This window comes from Chamaea fasciata, unplaced genomic scaffold, assembly GCF_029207755.1.
Source record: "Chamaea fasciata isolate MVZ Bird 193981 ecotype frontalis unplaced genomic scaffold, bChaFas1.0.hap1 SCAF_27, whole genome shotgun sequence".
Classification (NCBI taxonomy): Eukaryota; Metazoa; Chordata; class Aves; order Passeriformes; family Sylviidae; genus Chamaea; species Chamaea fasciata.
Genome location: NW_027094112.1, coordinates 5,517,031 through 5,537,775, shown reverse-complemented (window position 1 = coordinate 5,537,775; position 20,745 = coordinate 5,517,031). Strand labels below are relative to the sequence as shown.

The window sequence follows — 20,745 nt, the reverse complement described above, 5'->3', positions numbered from 1 at the left end:
ATAACACCAAGAAAGCTGAACCCCACAAGGAAAGCCATTAAACACCCCAAATCTGAGGCACTGGCAGCAGAGCCAAAACCCCTTCAAGGGATGGAAGCGGGCAGCCATCACTCGACAGGGCAAATTAACGATTCTCAGTAGCAAATTTCGTTCCACTGATTCAGACACGCATCCAACATCTGCCCACATCCACGCCGGGGAAGCTCGGGAATACGCTGCATACAAATGGTGACAGCTTAGCTCATCTCAGCTGCTCCTTCCAGCACGTTTCCAGGCAAGAGCAGCCTCTCGCTGCAAATGGAGCTGCACCTCGCGTGGTGCTACCACAGCAAATGGAAGGAGAAACTCCCTTTAAAGTGATGGCAGCTGCCCTCTGCGAGCAGCAGCAGGATTGCGTTCCTAGGTGCTCAAAAACACCAGGAAAAACCATGTTCCCTAAGCCAATCCTCCCCTGTGCTCATGTGGCAGACAGGGATGCAGGCAGAAACCTCCATCCCTCACCCGAAATGAGCTGCTCCTGCTCCTTGCAGGTTTAATTGCTCCAAGGGAGGAGGGCAGGTGTACACTCCTGGAAACACCTGGCGAGGAAACTTCCCTTTTCCCAGATGAGTTAGACTTCAAATAAAGAAATAGCCAACAACTACGGGTAAGAAAGGCAAGACCCAAGAAAGGGGGGCAACCCCACGCCCCGCCTGGTGGGATTTTGGGACGAGAAAGAAGAGACAGCACGGGAAGAGGCAGATGGAAGGGACCAGGGGACAATTCCAGCATGACAAGGGCAATGCCAGCACGGCACTGGGATGCTTGGGATGTGCACGGCACATCCAGTGACACCAAGCAGCACCACCCCAGCCCCAAACCCACGAGGATGGGCACCAGCATCCCCATCCCGGCTGGAAAACACCCGGGATTCAACAGGATGGGACCCACCTTGTTCGCGTTAAACACCAAACCCCTCGACATGGGCACCGGGGGGTGCAACAAAGCCGGGCAACGCCGGGGTGCCGTGACCTCAATAACGCTTTCCCCCCCGCAAAATTTAGGGCTGGGCGCGGACAGCTCCTTTTTTCTTTTTTCTTTTTTTTTTCCGAAACGCTTTTTCGTTATGCTTTCCCATCACTGATTAATTTACCGTTTTTAATCACCGCTGCCTCCCCCCTCGAGGCGGCTGCAGAACATGGCCCCGCGCTGCCGCCCCTCCTGCCGCAGCCCCGGCCCCACCTGCCGGGAGGAACGGGGCCGAAAGCGGCGCAGAGCGGGGAGAGAGCCCCAAATCCGCCCTTCTCCATCCACCCATCCCTCCCTCGCCCGCCGCACCTGCCCCGGCGCCCGCGCTGCCGCAGGGGCCGCGCCTGGCGCTGCCGCAGCCCCGGGGCGCCGGCACCGGGACACGCCCCTCCCCTCGCTTTTGGGATGAAATGGCCGGATTTGGCTTCTCGGGGCTTCATTTATTTTTTTTTTTCTTTCCCCCCCCCTCCCGGCTTCTCCGCGCGGGACGCGGCGAAGGGAGAGCGTGCCCGGGGGGTTCACCGCCCCCCAGCCCGCGGCAGCCACCCCTCCCCGTACCTGCCGCTGCGGGGGTGTCCGCACCGGAGCCGGGCGCTGACAGCGGTGGCGGTGACGGCGGCGGCGGCGGCGGCGCGGGCGGGGCGGGGGCGCGCGCGGGCTCCGGAACCTTCGCCGCGCCGGCGGGGCGGGAGCGCGCGCGCGCGTGCGCGGAGCGCCGCCGAGCCCCCCCGCGCCCCCCGCCGCTCCCGGGGAGCGCCCGCCCCGCCCCGCGCGCGCGCCCCCGCCGCCGCCGCCGCCCCATTGTCTAGCGGGGAGCGGGGGCGCGCGCGCGCCGCCCCGCCCGGCAGGGGGCGCTGCCCCGCTGCCCCTCAGGCCCCTCAGGCCGCGCTGTGGCCGCCGCCTCGGCCGGCTCCCGGTCTCCCGTCGATCCCCCTCCGCACCCGCCGCCGCCCCGGGCGATGCGGGACGCCGCCTCGCCCAGCCCTGCCGCCCCTTTTCGTCCCGGCTTCTGCCCCGCCGCGCATCCCGCACACGCTCCTGCCTCCGGGCGCTGCTGGGCACAGCCCTCAGCGTCCATGGAGATGGCGGCGGCGCGGCGCGTGTGGGAGCGGCGTCCCCTCAGCAGCCTCAGCAGCGGCCGCGCACGTTTCATTTCACCGTGGTGAGCTCCAGGCTGACAAAGGGAGAGCAGCCGCCTCCTACACACGGCGGCAGCTCCGCAGCATCACCCGCAGCACCTACAGTGGAGAGGGACAGGGCTGGCCGCTCTCGTTGGCTTTTGGTCCAGCAGACACCTGTCAGAAGGAGCAACAGGTGACACGAGAATGGCCCTGAGCTGTCGGGGTTCCCTCACCACCGGCCTGGAGCACTGCAAAGCAAAGGGAGAGGCTCAAAAAGCAGATCCTGATCCCAAAAGATCCCTCTCGACCTTGCCTGCTTCATCTGGAGCAGCAGCGAGCTGCTTTTGCTCAGCCTGGGAGTCTTGTGGACGCAGTGGAGATCCCTCGATGGAATTACTACCTTGTGTTAACGGGGTTACTATCCCTAATAATTGGATTTAATAGAGAAACTGCAGGAGGGCAGGATCCAGTTTTCAGTTCTTCCTGAGCAACACTGAGGTGCAAATCAAGGACAAACACCCAATCTAAGAATAGGCTTTTTGTGAGAGAAACAGAGGAGGAGCCTACAGCACCAGGTTCTTCTTAAGACCTTGTTCACCTGTAGTTGTTGGGTATTTCTTTATTTTAAGTCTAACTTAGATGGGAAAAGGGAAATTTCCTCACCAGGTCTTCCCAGGAGCACGCACATGCAGCAGCAGTCTGCTTTTTAAAGCAGACCAGATTGGGAATAGTCAGTCTTGGTTTGGACTAAAGGTTTATGGGGTGTCAAAGCAATTCTTTTACTACAGTACCAATAACTGCAAACTTACAGATTAGAGCTATACAAAAAAAAATTTATTTAGGAACATGCAGTGTTATGAGATAGTTGTTTTCAGGTCAATAGTAATAAGTGGGCAATCTAAAAGCAGAGGAGTGGTTCTTTTCTGTCCATTCTTAAACTGCCTTAAAAGTACTGACTTTAGTTTAGCTGGAGAATTTTCCTAGATTAGACACATCTCCTCTCAAAAATCTATCCCAGCTTTGGGAATTGTAAAATAAACACTACAGTGCTACAAGGGGATCCGTCCTTGTGAGACAACAGAAAGCAAGATGAATTACAGTGCAAGCAGCCTGAGCCCAATCTGGGACAGCAGCTCTTCCAACAGGCAGTGTGGGACGTACCAGGAACACCAAGCTGGCTGGGAATCAGCTCAGCATCCCCCAACAGGATCATTTCTTCCTCTAAAGACACCAAAACGGCAGGAGACTCTGGGCTTCATTCCTTGACAACACCTGTCTTTCTGAAGTTACCTCAAAGCCCACTTATACCTGCCTGAGTTCTCAGCAACAAGTCCTGTCTGGATCCAAGAAATCCTGGGCTGGGCAGGGAGGCATCATTAGCCAGTGCCAGCTAATGTGCAGGCACAGCCACATCCAGGCCATTTAGAAGATCTGTTGGCAAGGGTTAGTCAGGGGTGAAATGCATCAATTGCTGCAGCAACACCAAGATGTTTCCAGAACTGCTGGAGCAGCCCAAGTCCCAAAGTGCAGCCCCAAGTGGGAAGAGCTCACGGTGATCAGCAGATCCTGCCCCAGCTGAGAGGAACTGCAGAGAAGCTCTCTAAGGGCACATTTCTTACCTGTATGTGCAGCAGGCTGACAGCTGATGTAGAGTTTAATTACTGCACTGAGCTCTTCTGGTTCTTCTCTGTGTTCACAGGGGCTTTTGTTTATTGGAAAAGGGATCTGGGAATTTTTCCTACCTTTCTCAGGCCAGGCTTCTCTTTCCTCGCCACTCCTGGCTCATACTGCTGCTGGGTGTATACTATTCTAGCACAAAGTTATAATGGAATCCTTTAGGGAGGAAACCATGGGGTCTTTAGCTTCCATACCTGTTTCTTTGTCCCTAAGACCAGGTTTATTTTCCTCCCAGGTGAAGTTTGTCATCTGTTTCATAACTACCAAAGTTTCCCCTGGCAGGTGCCCTGGTAGGACACCACTTCCCAAGTCTCACCTGCAGTGGGAATTGACCTGCAGAGCTGCAGCTGTGTTAGAAGTTCTGGGTTATATTGGGTTATATTCTGGGTTATACAAGTCTGATGTCCCCGGGGCCTCCTCTGGCCACAAGCTGCTTCATTTGAGTCACTTAATTCAGCTTAAGCCTGGCTTTTGCAAAACCATAATGATCCCAACTGAAATAAATACTCAAATTCTGCACTGGCTTAATTCCATTAAAGCACTACCCAGACCCTTTTGCAACCTGGCCGTTAAAGTTCACCTAAATAAAGGAAACGGGTTAATTGCTTTCAAAATGTGATTTTGAAAGTGACGAGACTGGATTGATCTTTCCAGAGCGACTACAGGTGCTGACAGACCACGGCCTGACCCTTGCTCAGTGAGGAGCCCCAGGCAGACATGGAACAAGGTTCCCAGGCCGTGGCCCTGGCCCAGGACACCAGCTGGGTTTCGTAAGCTCCGTGGAGCTGGGAGCAGGAGTTACACAAGCGTTTCCCGGCCGCACCGTGCGGTGTCACGGCAGGACAGAGCCGGGCAGGGCTCACGCAAACCGTCCCCAGCGCCGGACGCTGCGGCTCAGGGCGGGATTAGAGCTCAGCTGCCTCCTTCCCCACGAACCAGACACGTATTTCGACTTGGACACGCTTCTCTCCGACTGAAGTAACTTAACAGTTCGTTTTCACAGTGATGGGAGCACAGTGCACCCTCAGCACCCCGCCAAGGCCAGCGGGACTGCGAGGATGTGAACTGGGGACAGAAACGTTCCCGGTGCTTGGACAGCGCAGGCGGCCAGCGGGCTGTGACTCAGCACAAAGAGCCAGCCAGGTCCTCAGCAGTGCTGAGCTTGGGATAAACAAACTCACCCTTTCACCCTGACCTCCTTAGCAAACGGAGAGACCCAAAAAATCGAGGCCAAGGCACTTAAAGCATCTTTCACTGGTCCCTCTTGACCCCACCCCATCTGAGAAAGCATTATTCCTGTCTCTTTTCTGCTTTTGGAAGCCCAATACCTAAACCAGAAGATACAAGACCCAGTACCCCTAAGGACAGATATATTTTTAATTAATCATTATTCCATTTCCTAAATTGCCAGCTGCAAGAGGCTTTCAGATCATTTAAAGCCCATGTCTCTAAGAGGCAGAGCTGACTCATCAGGGAGGCACAGGATGTGTTCACTTACGGGACCTTGTGGGAATTACCGGGCTCCTGGGCTCACACCACTTAAAGCCAAGATTCTCTTGGACCTGGTGTCATGGAAGGGCACTTCCTGGCATTAGCTTCCCCCTTCACTGACAATTCTCAGAGATGCTGGCAGCCAGGAGGGACTTCATTCCTGGAGGAGAGCAGCCACCAGAGCTCTGCCAGCTCTGCAAAGGGACAGGGGTCATGAAACAGACTCATTCCAAACACCCCCAGGACTGCAGAATCAGCCCTGAACTGCTCCTGTTCGGCAGGCAGAGGCTGCTCTGGCACCTGCACATCACCTGTCCTTGAGAACTCCATCCTCCCCATAGGATGGCACTCACAGGGGAGCAAAGAGGGCTGTGGACACCAGCTCAGGATTTATCCTCGAGGTTGTCAGGGCAAGAGTTCAGCCAGCTCTGAGGCAGGGATTGCATCACGCGGCACCACAGCAGGTCCTGCAGTGATGTTGTCACACAAATGGAGTCACCAAGAACTCTGGCCTGCAGGAGTTTCCTGAAGGACGCCCCAGCTGGATCTGTCACCTCACCCCAGTTCTGCAGCCCCAGTTCTGTTACCTGCGGGCGCTGTCGGGGCCAGGTCAGAGCCCACAGTGCCGGGGGTCCGGGTGTTTCGGAGGGGCTTCGGGAGCCATCTGCTGTCATCAGCACAGATTACAGCGAGGGGCTGTCAGGCACCAGAAGGGCTCTGCTCCCTCCCACCCGCACACGGACGAGCTTGAAATACCTTCCCAGAATCACTGAGGTTGGAAAAGACCTTCCAGATCATCGAGTCCAACCTGTGACCAATCCCCACCTTGTCAACCAGACCAGAGCCCCGAGTGCCATGTTGAGTCATTCCTTGGACACCTCCAGGGATGGGGACTACACCACCTCCCTGGGCAGCCCCTTCCAATGTCTAATCACCCTTCCAATGAAGAAACTCCTCCCGAGAAAATCGCCAAATTCAACTACAGAATAAGCAGAAATAAGAGCCCCTCAGGGAGGTCACCATCTCACCCAGGACTCAGGGTTCTCCATAGGAAACACAGAGCTTCCAATACATGGAAGGACCCAGCTGGAGGGTCCGCACTGAGCAGAGATGGGATTCCAGCCCCCCAGACCCATCAGGCCCTGGCATTAACCCCAGGTCTCACAGCCCAGGTGGAGGAGGCAGAGCACTTGCCCCCCTGCTCGGAGGACCTGGCAGAGCTGCAGGGAGCGTGACAGAGGATGAGGAGATGCTGGGTGCTCACAGGGCTGGCGCTTTGGGAACTGAGAGGCTTTGTTCCTCTGCAGGCAGCAGAGTGGCACTGGGCCTGGCACGGCACCGTGCCCATGTCCCAGCCTGCCGCTGACCCTGGCATGGCGAGTGTGCGAGCCACACCAGACTGTGCAACCCCGGTGGGCTCAGGACGGGGAGAGTGAGAGCCCCAGGGCTTCGGCATGGTGAGTGTGTAAGGCACTGCCTTCTCCAGCACGGAGTGTTAGTGTGCAAGGTCAACCTTTCTGCTAGCACAGTGACTGTGCAAGGTGGGCCCCTCTGTCAGCACGGTGAGTGTGAAGGGCATGTCTTTCTCCAGCACGGTGAGTGTGCAAGGTGCGTACAAGGTGTGTACTAGGCATGCGCCAGGTGTGTACCAGGTATGTACAGGGTGGTTGTGTTCTGGGGGTCTGTGTTCCAGCTGTTTCTGTATCGGCTGTGTTCCAGGTGTTTGTGTTCCAGGTGTTTCTGTACTGGCTGTTTGTGTACAATGTGTCTGTATTCCAGGTGTTTCCGTGTCCAGGTGTTTCTGTATCCGGGATGTTTCTCTGTTCCAGGTGTTCCTGTATCTGGGATGTTTCTCTATCCCGGGTGTTCCTGTATCCCAGATGTTGCTCTCTCCCGGGTGTTCCTCTATCCCAGATGTTTCTCTATTCCAGGTGTTCCTGTATCCCAGATGTTGCTCTATCCCAGGTGTTCCTGTATCCCAGATGTTGCTCTCTCCCGGGTGTTCCTGTATCCCAGATGTTGCTCTCTTCCAGCTGTTCCTGTATCCCCGATGTTTCCCTCTCCCGGGTGTTCCTGTATCCCCGATGTTTCTCTATTCCAGCTGTTCCTGTATCCCCGATGTTGCCCTCTCCCGGGTGTTTCCGTGTCCCAGCCGTTCCCGCTCCCGCTGTGGGCGCTCGGCCCCCCCGGGCCGGCAGGGGGCGCGGGGGCGCGCGGGGCGCGGGGCGCGTGCGCGGGGCGGGGCGGGCGGAAGCGCGGCCGAGGGCGCGGGGCGCCCATGGGGCTCTTTAAAGGCGCCGCCGCCGCCGCCGCGCCGCCCGCCGGTCCCGGAGGGACGCGCCGAGCCGGGCTGGAATGAGCAGGTGGGGCGGAACCCCCGGCACTTCCCCCGACACCCCGGCCCCCGCGTCATCCCCCTCGCGGTCCGGCACGCGTGACCGCTGCCTCAGTTTCCCCCGGTGTCGGGGGGCTGGAGGCGGCCGCGGGGAGACCGCCGGGCTTCCCTCCCGGGGAGGGGGCGGACCCCGAGACTGCCGGGGCTGCAGATCCCCAGAGGGAGAGGTGTAGGGCCGGGGGAGGGGGCTGCAAACCCCGATTGAGGGGGCGCAGCCCTGGGCTGGGGGCTCCGAGCTCCGGTAGGGGTGGGCAGACCCCTCGGGGGGCTGCAGGCTCCAGGCTGGGGCTCCGGCTCCAGGGCGGGGGCGCTGCCCCAGCACTGCCCCCTGCTCCTGGGGACAAGGGTTTGTGCCCCGGCAGGGTGAGATCCCGGTGCTGCCGGGGCACCCCCGGGGTAGGTGGTGGGGACCCAGCCTCACATCCCCGAGGCTGGAGCAGCCCAGGGCCAAGGAGGCGCCGCGGATCTGCCGGCAGGGTTCCCTCTGGCTCAGGGCTGGGGTCCGCTGGGCCCTTCCAGTCTGCCCGGAGCCCCTTGACCTTCCCCGCAGCCCCCCGTCCCTGGCAATTGTTTGATCATCTCAACGCACGTTTGTTTTCCCCCCTTTTTGTCCCGATCGTCACCGTGCCGTACCCAGCCCCACCAACACCCCAGGCAAAGCAGGGGCTCTGGGTTTAGGGGCTTCTTTTCTCCTGCATGGAAAAGGGAGCAGCTGCCGGCTGAGCAGGGAGCTGGGATACAAACGGGAAGCCCTGGAGGTGGCCCGCTCCCCCAGCACCCCCAGAGGGGCTGTGTTGGGCACCTCACGCACAAGGAGGGAGTTTATCAGGTGCGGCAGAGCTGGGAGCGAGAGATTTCCCCCGGCTTGCGTCAGGCCGGGCAGAGGGGCTGGGCGGCAGGGCGGCATCCGGAGGCAGCGCCCTGCCCGCGGCGCGGTTTTGCAATGGCTGTGGGGTCGGTGGGGCACATGGCACGCTGCCCTCCCGCCACGGGCACGCCGGGGCCGTGCCCAAAGAGCGCCCACATCCCGGGGGGCACCCCGATCCTGGGGGGACTGCGGGCTGTGGGCTCAGGACGGGCCCAGCTGCTGGTGGGGCTGGCACATGTGCAGGACTGGGGCAGATCCAGCTCTCCCCGTGGGGCTGGCACATGTGCCAGGACAGACCCAGCTCCCTGTGGGGCTGGCACGTGTGGCTTCAGGATAGACCTGTCCCAGCTTGCAGCCTCGGTCGCCCAACAATTCCAGAGCCTGTAAAGGAGAGATTTATGACTTCTCTGACCTTGCAAATTGCTGAGTCAGATGGTGAAGGCTTTTTTGCTGCATTCCCAGGCTTTAAAGAACTCTGGGGGCTCTCTTGCTATGGCCCTGTCCCAGCAGGATAATCATCCCCAGGCTGCAGTGACAGGGAGCAGCTGGTGCTGAATGTGCTCAGGGGGGCTCCTCCACATCCTTCTCCCCGGGAAGGGTGTGATATCCCCTGCTTCCCGAGGGCAGCACACCGGCCCTGGAGGCTGCAGCCTTGCCAAGCCCCAGCGGGATCCGGCAGAAGGTTTGAGATGCCTAAACCCTTTTTGGGGTGCTCATTGCAAACTCACGAGGGGGATCTCCCCCTCCCTGCTGTCCTGCCAAGGCTGCACTGGGCTCTGCTGCCATCCCAGCCGGAGCGGGGGGGAGGCTGCCAGGGCATGTCTGGTCTTTGGACTTTGTTCCTTCCTTTCCTTAATTTTCCGAGTGCAGGGAGGGGACAGTCCTCCTTCCCCAAGGACATGGAAGGCTGGACTGCCTCCACCTCTCCAGCCAGACTGGGCCTGCTGCCAGTGTGGGGCCAGGGGGTGTTATCAGGGCTGGCCCGGCCCTGGGAGCCAGTCCCTGTCACCCCCCCGGGGCACCCTGATTATGGGGGGCCCTGGCCTGCCGTGTGCTGCAGCGATAGCGCGGCGGGCGTGGGACACCTGTGCTCACCCTGCTGGAGTGGGGATGCCGGGGGGGCTCCCCGGGGACCTCATCCCTGCACAGGGACCCCCCAGCCTCGAGCATCCCCTGCCGTGCCTTGCAGGGGGACAGAGCCATGGCTGAGAAGATGTCACCGAGCCCCGGCGGGGGCATCACGCCACTGCAGCAGATGCTGGCCTCGGGGACAGGTGCCATCCTCACCTCCCTCTTCGGTGAGCGTGGCGGGGTGGGCGCTGGGGTGGGGGGCTGGCACGGGGCTGTCGCGGCTAAGGGGTGGTGTCTTCGCAGTGACGCCGCTGGACGTGGTGAAGATCCGGCTGCAGGCCCAGAGGACCCCCTTCTCCAAAGGTAACGCCGCTCGGGGCAGGGCGGGGGGCTGCAGCCAGTCCCCCTGGTGGGCAGCCTGCAGGCTGTCTCAGCTGGTGCGGCTGGTGGCAGGGATGTCTCTGCTCTGCAGCGTGGGGCCATTGCGAGGTGGCAGGTTACCATGGGCCCCTCGTCCTCACGGGCTCGGGGGCCCCGCTGGGGGAGCTGGGCTTGTGCTTGGCTCTGTCCTTCCCCCTCTGCAGCCCTGTGCCGAGGGGCTCAGCACTGCCTGGCAGCCCCCGGCCCCCCAGAGGCTCAGCCTGCTGCAGCTGCTGGCTGTTCCCCCACTGCCTTTGTTCCAGTCTCCATGCTGCTCCCCACGGGCTCTGCCCCTTCCCGTGGGGTCAGTGGGCTGGGCTGGCCCCCGGGGACTGGTTTGGTGACAATAGGAACAGCCTGCGAAGTGGCTGTGGGGGCGCGCAGCCCCCTCGCCCACAGAGCTCTCCCAGTGCCTGGCTGGGAGCTGTAGCACACACGTGTGCCCCAGCCCCACAGGGGGTGGTGGCACGTCCCCCATGTGGCTGCTCAGTGTGTCCCCGTTGTGTGTTTCAGCATTGGCAGTGCAGTCAGTGCCCTGGGGCGCTCAGCCGGCCACATGTGAGTACGCCAGGGGCTCTTGCTGCCTATGGCTCCTGCTGCCAGTGACTTTGCTTTCCCAAGCCTTCATCCTGGTTTGCTTCTCCACTGATGGTGGCTTGGGCTCCTCTGGCTCTGGGGACATCCCTGCAGTATGGGATGTCCCCAGCCCCGGCTGCCCCTGCGGCCCTGCTTTGGGGCTGGCTGTGCCACATCTCTGGGGATCTGCTGTGCAGCAGGGCTGGCTGGTTGTGGTCCCCCTGTCTTGTCACTCTGTCATGTTGCCACATCAAAGTCCCCTTGGACTTCCACTGCCCGGTGTCCCTTGTGCCTGGCCAGGGCAGCGGAGCCAAGACCAAGTGAGGCATAAACCCTGTCCCGTTGCTGGCAGTGGGTCCTGCTGTATCCCCATCCCTGCCACGGAGCCGGGTGTCCCCATCCCCTGGTCCTGGCTGTGGTCAGAGCCTTGCTGCAGGGTTGTTCCTCTCCTGGCCTTGGTCTCGGACTGGTCCACACTGGGCCCAAGCTCTGAGGGTTTGGCTCCTTCCTGGAAGATGTGACAGCTTTGGGATCAGACGTGCTGGGCGTGGGGCAGAGGGGTCTCCTGTGTGATGGCAGCGCCTTTGTTTCCTGCCTCAGGGAAGTGTTTCCTCTACTGCAACGGGCTCATGGACCACCTGTACGTCTGCCAGAACGGCAACAGCTGCAGCGCCTGGTACAAGGCCCCTGGCCACTTCACCGGCACGCTGGTAGGAGCTCCAGGCACGGGCCTCCCTGTCCCACAGGGGTGTTGAGGTGTTTTCTGGGGGCTTGTTTGTCCTTCTCCCACCTGTAACTCCTGTCCCTGGTGCTCCGCTCTCTCCCCAGGATGCCTTTGTGAAGATCACTCGCTATGAAGGCATCAGGTCTCTGTGGAGTGGCTTGCCCCCCACCCTGTGAGTTTGGGGATTCTGGCTGCTGCCTGCCCAGGCACACAGACATTGGTCCCAAGCCCCCTGCCAGCCCCTGGGGAGGACACTTGCCCCTCACACCCCTTCTCCTCCTCGCAGGGTCATGGCCGTGCCAGCCACCGTCATTTACTTCACCGCCTATGACCAGCTCCGGGACTACCTGCACGTCCGGATGGGGAGCTGGAGCCACTACATCCCCTTGCTGGCTGGGGCCCTGGCCAGGCGTGAGTACCCCTCCTCTCTGGGGTCCCCCCGTGCCCACCCCGTGTCCTGGCAGCAGAGCACGGCAGGTCCCAGTGCCCACCTTCAGTGCCTGGCTCTCCTGGCACGATGCTGATGGCTCTGGGACGGCTCCTGGAGCGGACGGAGCTCAATCCCCGTGTCCCTTCTGTTGCAGTGGGTGCTGTGACAGTCATCAGCCCCCTGGAGCTGATCCGCACCAAGATGCAGTCCCAGCAGCTCAGCTACCGCGAGCTGCGCCTCTGCATCCAGTCAGCAGTGGCCCAGGACGGCTGGCTGTCCCTCTGGAGGGGCTGGGGACCCACCGTGCTGCGGGACGTCCCCTTCTCGGGTACGGCTGGGGGCACGGGGACATGGGGGCCCAGGGCAGCCCTGCTGCTGGGGGTTGGCGTGTCCAGGGTGCCCGGTGTCCCCTCCCTGGTGTCCCCTCACTGGTGTCCCCTCTCTCCCAGCCCTGTACTGGTTTAACTACGAGCTGGTGAGGACGTGGCTCTGCAGGCAGCCCTGGCTGGACGGTGCCACCTTCATGGTCAGCTTCACCTCCGGGGCCATCTCTGGCACGGTGAGTTTGGGATGCTGGGCTCCCTTGGGGGCGGGGGCCCCTGTGGAAGGGAGGAGTGGGACTGGGATGGTGCTGGGAGGTGACAGCACAGCTGGCACTGCTGGGCAGGAGCCCCACATTCCGGGCTCACCATCCAGCGTCAACCCCACAGGTGGCCGCGGTGCTGACGCTGCCCTTCGATGTGGTCAAAACCCAGCGGCAGATCGAGCTGGGAGACAGTGAGGTGCACCCAGGTGAGGGGCCAGGCTCCAGGCAGGTGCCTGGGGGGCAACCAGGAGTCCCCATGGGTGTCCCCCAACCCTAACCCGCTCCCTTTCCCCACAGTCACAGCCTCCAAGCCTTCCTCCACCTGGCTGCTCATGCAGCGGATCCGTGCTGAGTCTGGCACCCGGGGGCTGTTTGCAGGTGAGGATGTGCCCTGGCCCTGTGCTGGGGTTCTGGCTGCCCTGGTGCCACCCCAGGGCTCACAGCGCTGTCCTTGCAGGGTTCCTGCCCCGCGTCATCAAGGTGGCACCTGCCTGCGCCATCATGATCAGCACCTACGAATTTGGCAAGAGTTTTTTCCAGAAGCTGAACCAGGAGCAGCAGCTGCGGAGATTGTGAGCGGGCCTGGGGCAGGGCTGGATGTGGCCGTGCCCAGGGGACAGTGCCAGCCCTGCTCCAGCCAGGTGTCCCAGGAGCGGCGAGCCGCACTGGGCCGGGCAGAGCCCAAGTGCCTTCGTTCCTGCTCTGCCTCCCGCTGCCTGCACACGGAGCCAGGGCCAGCCTGGCCTCACTCCCCAGCCCAGCCACGCTGGGGGACATCTGTGCCTGCTGCTGTGACGCTGGGGGCAATGTGGAGCCCCCCGCACTCATCCCTTGGGGCTGGACAGATGCTGCTGCTGGATTCACGGACACTCTGGCAAGGATGGAGTCCCGGGAGCCTTGGCCTGGCAGGAGATGGAGCTGGGGCTCTGGCAAGGACCAAACCCCAGGCCTTGGGGCCTTCTCTGCCTGCCTGGACCCCCCAGCCCTGCTCTGCCTGGGGATCTGCCCCTCCTGACCATCACTCACACACACACAGCCTCACCTTGCTGGCTCTGCATGGCATGGGGACACGTCAGGACCCTCTCCCTGCCTCCGGACCTCTCCTCCCATTCGGGATGTCCCCGTCCCCTGTCAGACCCTGTGTGGGGACAGACCTCACTGCTGCTCCGGGGGGCCCTTGTGGCACCCCTGCCCCATCCTTCCACTGCAAGGGCCTGCCCCAGCTCTGTGGGCCCTGCCCCCCTTACCCCAGGACTCACGGAGGGAGTTTCTCCTAATTTCTTAAATAAAATAACTGTCTCTTAGTGGAAGGATTTCTCTGTGTGTGCTGGGGAGCTGTAGAGGCATCTGTGGGGTGACAGACACGGCCCCATTGTCAGAGGCATCTGTGGGGTGACAGACACGGCCCCGTTGTCACAGCACTGTCACCCACAGGCTCCCTGCTGCGTGTTTACTGGGGCTTAGGGGACCCCAGGACCTCCATCCTGCAGGCCAGGGGCTGCCCCATCCTTGGTGCCCTGCTGTGGCCTGGAGGTGCTGTCCCTGCCCAGAGGGGCTGCAGGAGGCTCACTGGACCCCCCAGCATCCTGGGCCAGGGCCTTGTGGCGGGGGGGCACGAGGGGTCTGTCCCCAGCTGGGGAGGTGGGGGACAGGCCAGCTCTGCTTGCTGCGTTTATTGATTCCTTTTGCTCCAACAAGGCAGACGGGGCTGAAATAAAAACCAAAATCACCCAAAACAACCCAAAACCCAGGGGAAGATGGGGAGGAAGGGGGGAAGAAGAGTCCTTCCCCCGTTGTGGGGATGCTGCTGCAGGGGGGGACAGGCAGCCCCCCACAGCGCAGGGGAGCCGGGGGAGGCCAGGCAGGCGCAGCCAAGGGCTGAGCAGGACCCTCCCCCCTGGCAGGGGCCTGGCCCCGACCCCCCCGTGCTCCCCAGCAGCTGTCACCGCCGGTGTCCCCCCACCGCGGCACAGTTCGTTCCCCCACGCCCGGCTCGCCTGGCTCCCAGTCCCGCATCCCCCATCCCAACAGGTCCGTGTCTCCGGCCGGCTCCAGGCCGGGGGGGGCCGAGGCGCGGCCGGGGTGGGGTCTCCAGATGGGGAGGGGGATGCCCGTCCCCGGCGGGATCGGCGAGTCCCTCCTTGGTGCCGGGGTGGCGGGGGGGCCGAGCTCAGTCCTGCGCCGCCGCGCTGGGCCGGGCGGGGGGCGGCGCGGGGGCCGCGGCTCTCAGCTGGGGCTGCGGGTCGGGCTGGCTTCCGTGCTGTCGCTCACCAGGCACTCGTTGGACTTGAGGCTGGCCAGGGACTTGCAGCTGGGCAGGGAGGCCAGGGAGCCGCAGAGCCCCAGCATGGAGGGCGTGGGGTCCTTCCCTGCGGGCGGAGCGGGGCGTCACGGGGGGCTCGGCCGCGTGTCCCGGCCCTGCCACCCCGGGGGGACGGGGACCACCTCTCCGGGGGCAACCTGGGTGTCCCTGCACTGCTGGGGCAGCATCCCAACCACGAGGGGTGGGGGGGGGGGGCTGCCGGTGGGTCTAGACCCCCGGGTGCACGTGGGGAGATGTGCTGAGCCCCCGGGGCGCCCTGTGCTGGGTGGGGGGGTCTTACCCAAGGGCCCCCAGGGCTCCCCTTCGCGCTTGCCCTCGCCCAGGCGCTGGGAGTCGGAGCTGAGGCTGTTCTCGGCCGAGAGCTGGTCGGTGCTCACGAAGCTGTGCCTGCAGGGGGACAGCTCTGAGCCCCCTGGGGCGGGCACAGCCCTTCTGCCCCTCCCAGGCCGCGTGTCCCCCCGGGGCGGGGCAGGGTGCTTTGGCAGGTCTCTGTCCCCACTGCGAGGTTACCTTCTGTAGAGTTTGCTGTCCGAGCCGCTCTCGTTGCCGTTGAGGGTCCCCAGGGAGGGCCACTGGTTGACCAGGGGTGTCACCATCTCCTTGGACAGCTGGGCCAGCTGTGGGTTCTCGCAGGGGATCAGCCCCGTCCTGCAGCAAAGGCGGGTGCTCAGCACCTGGAGCAGCCGCCAGTGCCGGGGACCCGCCAGGTGACACCGCCCACGGGACGTGTGGGGCACTGGGGACCCCCCAGGGCCTGTGGGCACCCTGGCTCCAGGGAGACCCCCCCGAGCCCTCCAGCGGCGGTGGGTCCCCACTCACAGCTGCTCCTGCAGCTCCAGGATGACGCCCTCCAGCTCCCTCTTCTCCAGCTGGTTCTGCACCATCACCTCCTCCAGCCGGAGCTTCAGCCGCTTGTTCTCCGCCTCCAGGTCCTTCAGCTGCGACTCCCGCAGCCGCACCAGCTCCTCCAGGTACCCCTGCGTGAGGCCACCGTCAGTGGTGCCCCGCTGCCACCACCCCCAGTGTCCCCAGGGCCGTCCAGGGTGACACGGAGCAGGCTGAGCCACCACAGCAGCAGGACGAAGGGCACCCCTGGGCTGTGGGAGCAGGGATGCAGAGGTGGGGATGCTCCAGGCTGGAGCATCCTGGGGAAGCTGATGGCCCCATCCTGGCTCCCGGTACCTTTTGGGCATAAACAATGCGGAATTTCTGCTCCATCTTGCGCCACTTGTTGTACCAGCTGTCCTCGTCGGTGACCAGGGGCAGGTAGGGGTGTTCAGGTGAGCTGTCCTCGCTTGTGCTGCTCTCCACACTGCCCCGCTCCTCCTCCTCACTCAGGTAGTCATAGCTGGGGGGTGCGGGGCTCAGCAGGGGCTGCCACATGTTCAGGGAGCCCCACCGTGGTGCTGGGGGAGAGACGGGGGGTCCCCACCCCAGGGGGGGCTCCCCAGCTCCTACCTCTGCGTGAACTTCAGGTAGGGCGTGTAGTCGATGACCACGGGCGTTTTACCGTCCATCACCTCTCCCTTCAGGCAGAAGCTGAGCAGAGGCAGCGGGAGGAGGAGTGGAAGGTCAGGGAACCCCGAGGGTGCCAGCCGGGGCCTGTGTCCCACTGTGCCACCTGTGCCTACCTGAAGTCGATGGCGCTGAGCCCGATGAGCATCCCCGTGAGCACCGTGGACTCCTCCCGCAGCATGATGGCCCCGTCGTCGTAGAACCTCCTGTGGGGAAACACACGGCTGGACTTGCCCCCCCAGCGCCCCAAAACCCACCCTGGCCCCCCCAGCCCCTCCCAGCACACCCACACGCCCTTGGCGCAGGTGTGGCAGTGGCAGGGCGGGGCTGCTCACCTGGTGGTCCGAGTGTCCCTCAGGGCCGTGGAGATGTACTCGGACATTCTCTTCTCCATCAGCGCCACACGGATCCAGGCCCGGCCCTGCGAGGCCCCGGGCAGTCCTGAGGGTGGGGCAGCCACGGGGTGCCCCCACACCTGTCCCCCACATTCCCACCCCCCCCGGCACTCGGGACACCAGCAGCTGGAGGTCCCCACACAGGAGTGGCTTTCAGCCCTTTTTTCAGTACCGCGGGGACCCACAGCTGCTGTTGTGCCCCGTGGGGCCCTGTGATGTGGGGTGGAGCTGCAGGAGGGCAGGGGGAAGGGGGCAAGGTGGGGGCACAGAGCAGTGGGGATGGGATGGGGTATGAAGGGGATGCAGATGGGTCCATGTACCAGGATAAGGGTGGAGTGAAAGGAAATAGGGGCAGGCACAGAAATGGGGATGGGGACAGGCACAGGGACAGGGACAGGGCTGGTGCCTTCCTGACCTTGGCCCTTGAGGTGCTGATGTTCTCCATGTTCTCGATGCTGCTGACGCAGTTGTTGGGGACCTTGCTGCAGGCCAGGCGGATGTAATCCCAAAACCCACGCTGTCCATCAGAGCTGAACCAGCTGACAGGGCCTGCGGGCACCACGGGCTGTGCTCAGGGGCTGCTGTGCCAGCAAAGCCCCTCCACCAGAGCTGGACACGCTTCCTGGGCATCCCCATCCAGCACGGCACACAGGGCTGGGGACGGGGACAGTCCTGGGGCCACCGTTACCTTTGAAGCGGTGGCTGAGGATCTGCTCGAGGATGGCAGCGAAGTTCACGAACTCCTCGGAGGAGTCGTCGATGGGATCCGCCGTGTACTTCTCCAGAAGGGTCTTCACCGAGAACCTGGCCAGGGGACGGGCGTCACCGCCGGGAGGGGACACACACCCAGCACCCACCTCCCATCCCGGGCGCACGAGAGGATTTAGCTCCAGAGCAAATCGCTTTTCCAGCTGTTGGCTCCCGCTCCCGGCAGCGGGAAGAGGGCGTCGGGCTGGGCCGTGGCTCGGTGACCCCCCTGTCCCCGCGTCCCCGGGGAGCCCCAGGGGCGGCCGCTGCTCCCCGCTGTGCGAGTGGCCAGGAAGGGCGAACAAAGGCCCCCTTCCTCCCCGGCCGTGCGCGGGCGGTGATGGCTTCCCCTTCCGCCCGGCCGCTCGTGCTCGGGGCTCAGCGACGCCGAGGACACCGAGCCCGGCGGGACAGGACGGGGCGGGACGGGGCAGGTGTTTGCCGGGGGGGATCCCCCCGGCTGTGGGGTCTGGGGGTCGCAGCTGCCTGTGCGGATCCCCGTGACAGCAGGTGGAGGGTGTCCCGGCCCGGCAGTGAGGTCTGGAGGCGCCTCATGGCACAGCAGGGAGGGCTGGAGGCGTCCTGCTGGAGATCCAGAGGGTCTCCGTGTGGTGACAGTGGGGTCTTTAGCTGCCCCATGCCACGGCAAGGAGATCCATTGGGTCCCCGTGTTATGACATTGGGGGCTGGAGGTGGCCCGGTGAGGAGCCCCGGGGTCCCCAGACCCCAACTCGAGGCCCTGGGGGTCCCTGCCTGCTTGCCCAGGGCCTGGTACCTCCCACATCCCCCCAGCCCTGAGCCAGGCTCCAGCGCTCCCAGCACCAGCAGCCCCTCACCAGGGCCCCGGGGGTGTCACCGCACCCCCGCACCCCGGCAGGAGCCGCCGGCGCCCCCCCACCCCGTCCCTGCACCCCGCTCCTGCCCCCCCATCCCGGTCCAGCCGGGAGTCTCCATGACAACGCTCATCCTCCATCCTTCATCCCCCATCCCCGCCGCTCCGGGGCCCTGACGTCACTTCCTGGGCCCCCGCCCGCATGGGGGTCCCCAACCCCAGCCCCCCCCCCCGCACCCCGCTGTCCCCAGCACCCCCCTCACCCTCCACTCCCCCCGACATCCCCCCGCCATCCCCGGCGGCCCCCGACATCCGCGCGGTGCCCGCCTCCATGTTGTCACTGTGTCCCCAGCCCCCCGTGTCCCTCTTCGTGACCCCCCCCAGCCCCTGTAGATCCCCGCAGCCCCCCCGGAGCCCCGCGGAACCCCCGGGAACCCCCCCGAACGGCGCAGCCCCGGCCCCACTGCCCGCAGCCCCGCGGCCCCGCGGCTCCGCGCCCCCCCTTCCCCGCAGCCCCATCCTTCTCCTCCCCCCTCCAAATCTCAATTTCGCCCCCCCAAAAAGCGGCTGCAGCAACAACAAATCCCCCCAAAGGGCGAAGGGGCGGCGGGGGGGAGGGATGAACCCCCCCACCCTCCTCCCCACCGCCTCCCCTCCCCGCCCCCCCATCCTCTCCATCCCCACCAGCGGTGGTCGCTTCTCCCTCCCCCCGCTCCCTCTCCCCCCCCCCCTCCCCGCTCAGTTTTGGGGTGCCCCCCCGCCGGCCCCGCACCTGCAGACGGTGATGAGGTTTTTCCTCTCCACGGCGATATTCCTGGAGGAAGCTTTCTTGGAGGAGAGCCCCAGAGCCATGGCAGCCGGCACCCAGCTCGCTTCCATCCAGCGGCCCAGACGCCACGGCCGCGGGCGATGCCCCTTCCCCCGTGGGGACCCCCCCGGCCCACGGCCGCGGCCCCCCGCACCGCGCAGGCTTTGCTCCGCCGATGCCCACGCCACGGGCCGTGCGCCGCCCCCCCCCAAAGGGATGCTCTCCCCGCCCCCGGCCCCCCAAACCTCTCTCCGGGGGATGGGGAGGGGGGGAGGATGAAGAGGGGAGGGCCGGAGTCCCCCGGGGGGTCCCCACCTGTCCCTCCCGACGTGACGTGACACCGGTGGGGGACCCCGTGGGCAAAGCCACAGGGAGGGGGCAGCCCCCCGGGGTTTTTGGGGGGGTCTTTTACCCACCCCAGGCTCAGATCGCCACCCCGTGCCTTGATCCCGGTTTTGGGGGGCTGAACATCATCCCACCCCCGCGGGGGGCGAGGGGCCCCCTTCACCGGGGTGGGCGGGGGCTGACTGTGCTGGGGGACACCCCCCAGCCCCGTTTTTCCCCGTGCCTCAGTTTCCCCGTTGCTGTGACAGGGAAATCGGGAAGGGGGGGCTGGTGAATCCCACAGCAGCCACGGAAACCTCCAGAGCCCCCAAAGAAATCCGAGTCACCCTCAGCACACAGACACCCCCCACGGGGATGTGTCCCACCTCCCTGTGCCCACCCGGGTGCCACACACCCCCTCTGCCCCTGCCAAGGGGACTCAGCCAGGAGAACCAGGTGGGCACAGTGCGGGGAGGGACCCCAAAATCCCCACGGCCCTGCAGGGAGGGGGGCCCTTGGCAGCCCCCGATAAGGCCGGGGCCGTTATCGGGACACCCAGAGCCAGCACCACCCCACGGCGGCTGCCACCAGCTCCCCGGAGTGTGTCCCCAAGCTGGATGGGCCCTCAGGCTGGTCTGGCACGGCGGGGACAGCGCCGGTGTCACCTCACTGCTGGGGGGACCCTGTGCGAGTCCCCAGGGCCTGGGGGCGGCTATGGGATTGTGTGTGTGCACAGGTGTGTGTGTGTGCACAGGTGTGTGTGTGTGCACAGGTGTGTGTGTGTGTGCAAGGCTCACCCACCCCAGCCTTGCCCTGGGGTTTTGGGATTTTGGGGCTGAGATCCTTTCGGGAAGGCTGTAAATGCAGAGACACACACGCGCGTGTGTGCACACACGTCCAGGGCTGTGGACACACGCCTGCAGATGTGCACACACACACACACGGAGGGATGTGCACCCCTCACACTCACACGTGTGCACTAACGCAGGTGCAGCACCCCTCACCCTCCTCCAAAGCATCCCACCCCTGTCCAGGGCACCGCAGTGACCCCAGTCCCACCGACGCCCCTGTCCCCCCCGCGCCTCCTCCCCGGGGAGCCTCCCCAGGAACCCCTTTTTTTCCAATTTTTTTTTTTTTAAAGAGAACACCCCAACCCCGCTGGAAGGGGGGCGGGGGGACAGTCCGGGGGGATCCCGGGGATTCCCTGCAGGGAAACCCGGAGGTAAACAAGATTGGGGGGACGAGGGGGGGGCAGCGGGAGCGGGTCCCAGGCGCCGGGTCAGGGACGGGAGGACGGTGGGGCGCAGGCGGGGCTCGGCCAGGGCGCAGCTTTGCACCCCGCAGATGTTGCACCCCGATAACCTTGTTTTTACGGGGGGCCCCGGGGGGGGGCCGGGTGAGCCCGAGGGGGGCAAGATTAGGGAGGTGAGCGTG

The 20,745-nt window shown here is 64.0% G+C and overlaps 3 protein-coding genes across 29 annotated transcripts in view; 1 reads left to right on the top strand and 2 right to left on the bottom strand.

The window, feature by feature from the left end:
• MAPT (microtubule associated protein tau) overlaps window positions 1-1,674 on the bottom strand; it is a 41,924-nt gene extending 40,250 nt beyond the window's left edge. For 19 of the 24 annotated variants that reach the window (XM_066204861.1, XM_066204865.1, XM_066204870.1 and 16 more), the window contains exon 1: window positions 1,567-1,674. The gene's annotated coding sequence lies outside the window, so the exon portion shown is untranslated. The remainder of the gene's footprint in view (window positions 1-1,566) is intronic. The other 5 variants (XM_066204877.1, XM_066204878.1, XM_066204879.1 and 2 more) reach the window with 2 other exon arrangements.
• Window positions 1,675-6,736: 5,062 nt separating this feature from the next.
• On the top strand, window positions 6,737-13,671 carry SLC25A39 (solute carrier family 25 member 39). 3 transcript variants are annotated; one of them, XM_066204909.1, is made up of 12 exons: window positions 6,737-6,754; window positions 9,750-9,858; window positions 9,935-9,994; window positions 10,565-10,609; window positions 11,228-11,337; window positions 11,456-11,523; window positions 11,638-11,762; window positions 11,936-12,109; window positions 12,231-12,340; window positions 12,492-12,573; window positions 12,665-12,745; window positions 12,825-13,671. In XM_066204909.1, exons 1-12 carry the CDS (start codon window positions 6,752-6,754, stop codon window positions 12,941-12,943), a joined length of 1,086 nt encoding a protein of 361 aa, XP_066061006.1. In that variant the 5' UTR covers window positions 6,737-6,751; the 3' UTR covers window positions 12,944-13,671. The 3 variants fall into 3 exon arrangements, with proteins under 3 accessions (XP_066061006.1, XP_066061007.1, XP_066061008.1); XM_066204911.1 differs by lacking the exon at window positions 6,737-6,754 and adding an exon at window positions 7,553-7,660; XM_066204910.1 differs by lacking the exon at window positions 10,565-10,609.
• Window positions 13,672-14,025: 354 nt separating this feature from the next.
• On the bottom strand, window positions 14,026-19,170 carry RUNDC3A (RUN domain containing 3A). 2 transcript variants are annotated; one of them, XM_066204901.1, is made up of 11 exons: window positions 18,952-19,105; window positions 17,289-17,404; window positions 17,016-17,149; window positions 16,541-16,626; window positions 16,322-16,411; window positions 16,149-16,229; window positions 15,873-16,038; window positions 15,510-15,667; window positions 15,201-15,338; window positions 14,971-15,077; window positions 14,026-14,736 (listed from the first exon to the last, which is right to left on the bottom strand). In XM_066204901.1, exons 1-11 carry the CDS (start codon window positions 19,056-19,058, stop codon window positions 14,594-14,596), a joined length of 1,326 nt encoding a protein of 441 aa, XP_066060998.1. In that variant the 5' UTR covers window positions 19,059-19,105; the 3' UTR covers window positions 14,026-14,593. The 2 variants fall into 2 exon arrangements, with proteins under 2 accessions (XP_066060998.1, XP_066060999.1); XM_066204902.1 differs by lacking the exon at window positions 14,971-15,077 and having other exon boundaries at window positions 18,952-19,170.
• Window positions 19,171-20,745: the final 1,575 nt, after the last annotated feature.

Bases quoted from the DNA above. Each gene is read 5' to 3' on its own strand.
- RUNDC3A (XM_066204901.1), bottom strand. From the start codon at position 19,058: ATGGAAGCGAGCTGGGTGCCGGCTGCCATGGCTCTGGGGCTCTCCTCC. The intron at 16,627-17,015 runs GTCAGGAAGGCA...GGGGCCTCGCAG, and splicing joins TCAGCACCTCAAGGGCCAAG to GGCCGGGCCTGGATCCGTGT. The intron at 16,230-16,321 runs GTAGGCACAGGT...GCCTCTGCTCAG, and splicing joins CTCAGCGCCATCGACTTCAG to CTTCTGCCTGAAGGGAGAGG.
- SLC25A39 (XM_066204909.1), top strand. The intron at 11,338-11,455 runs GTAGGAGCTCCA...CTCTCTCCCCAG, and splicing joins GCCACTTCACCGGCACGCTG to GATGCCTTTGTGAAGATCAC. The intron at 12,574-12,664 runs GTGAGGGGCCAG...CTTTCCCCACAG, and splicing joins AGACAGTGAGGTGCACCCAG to TCACAGCCTCCAAGCCTTCC.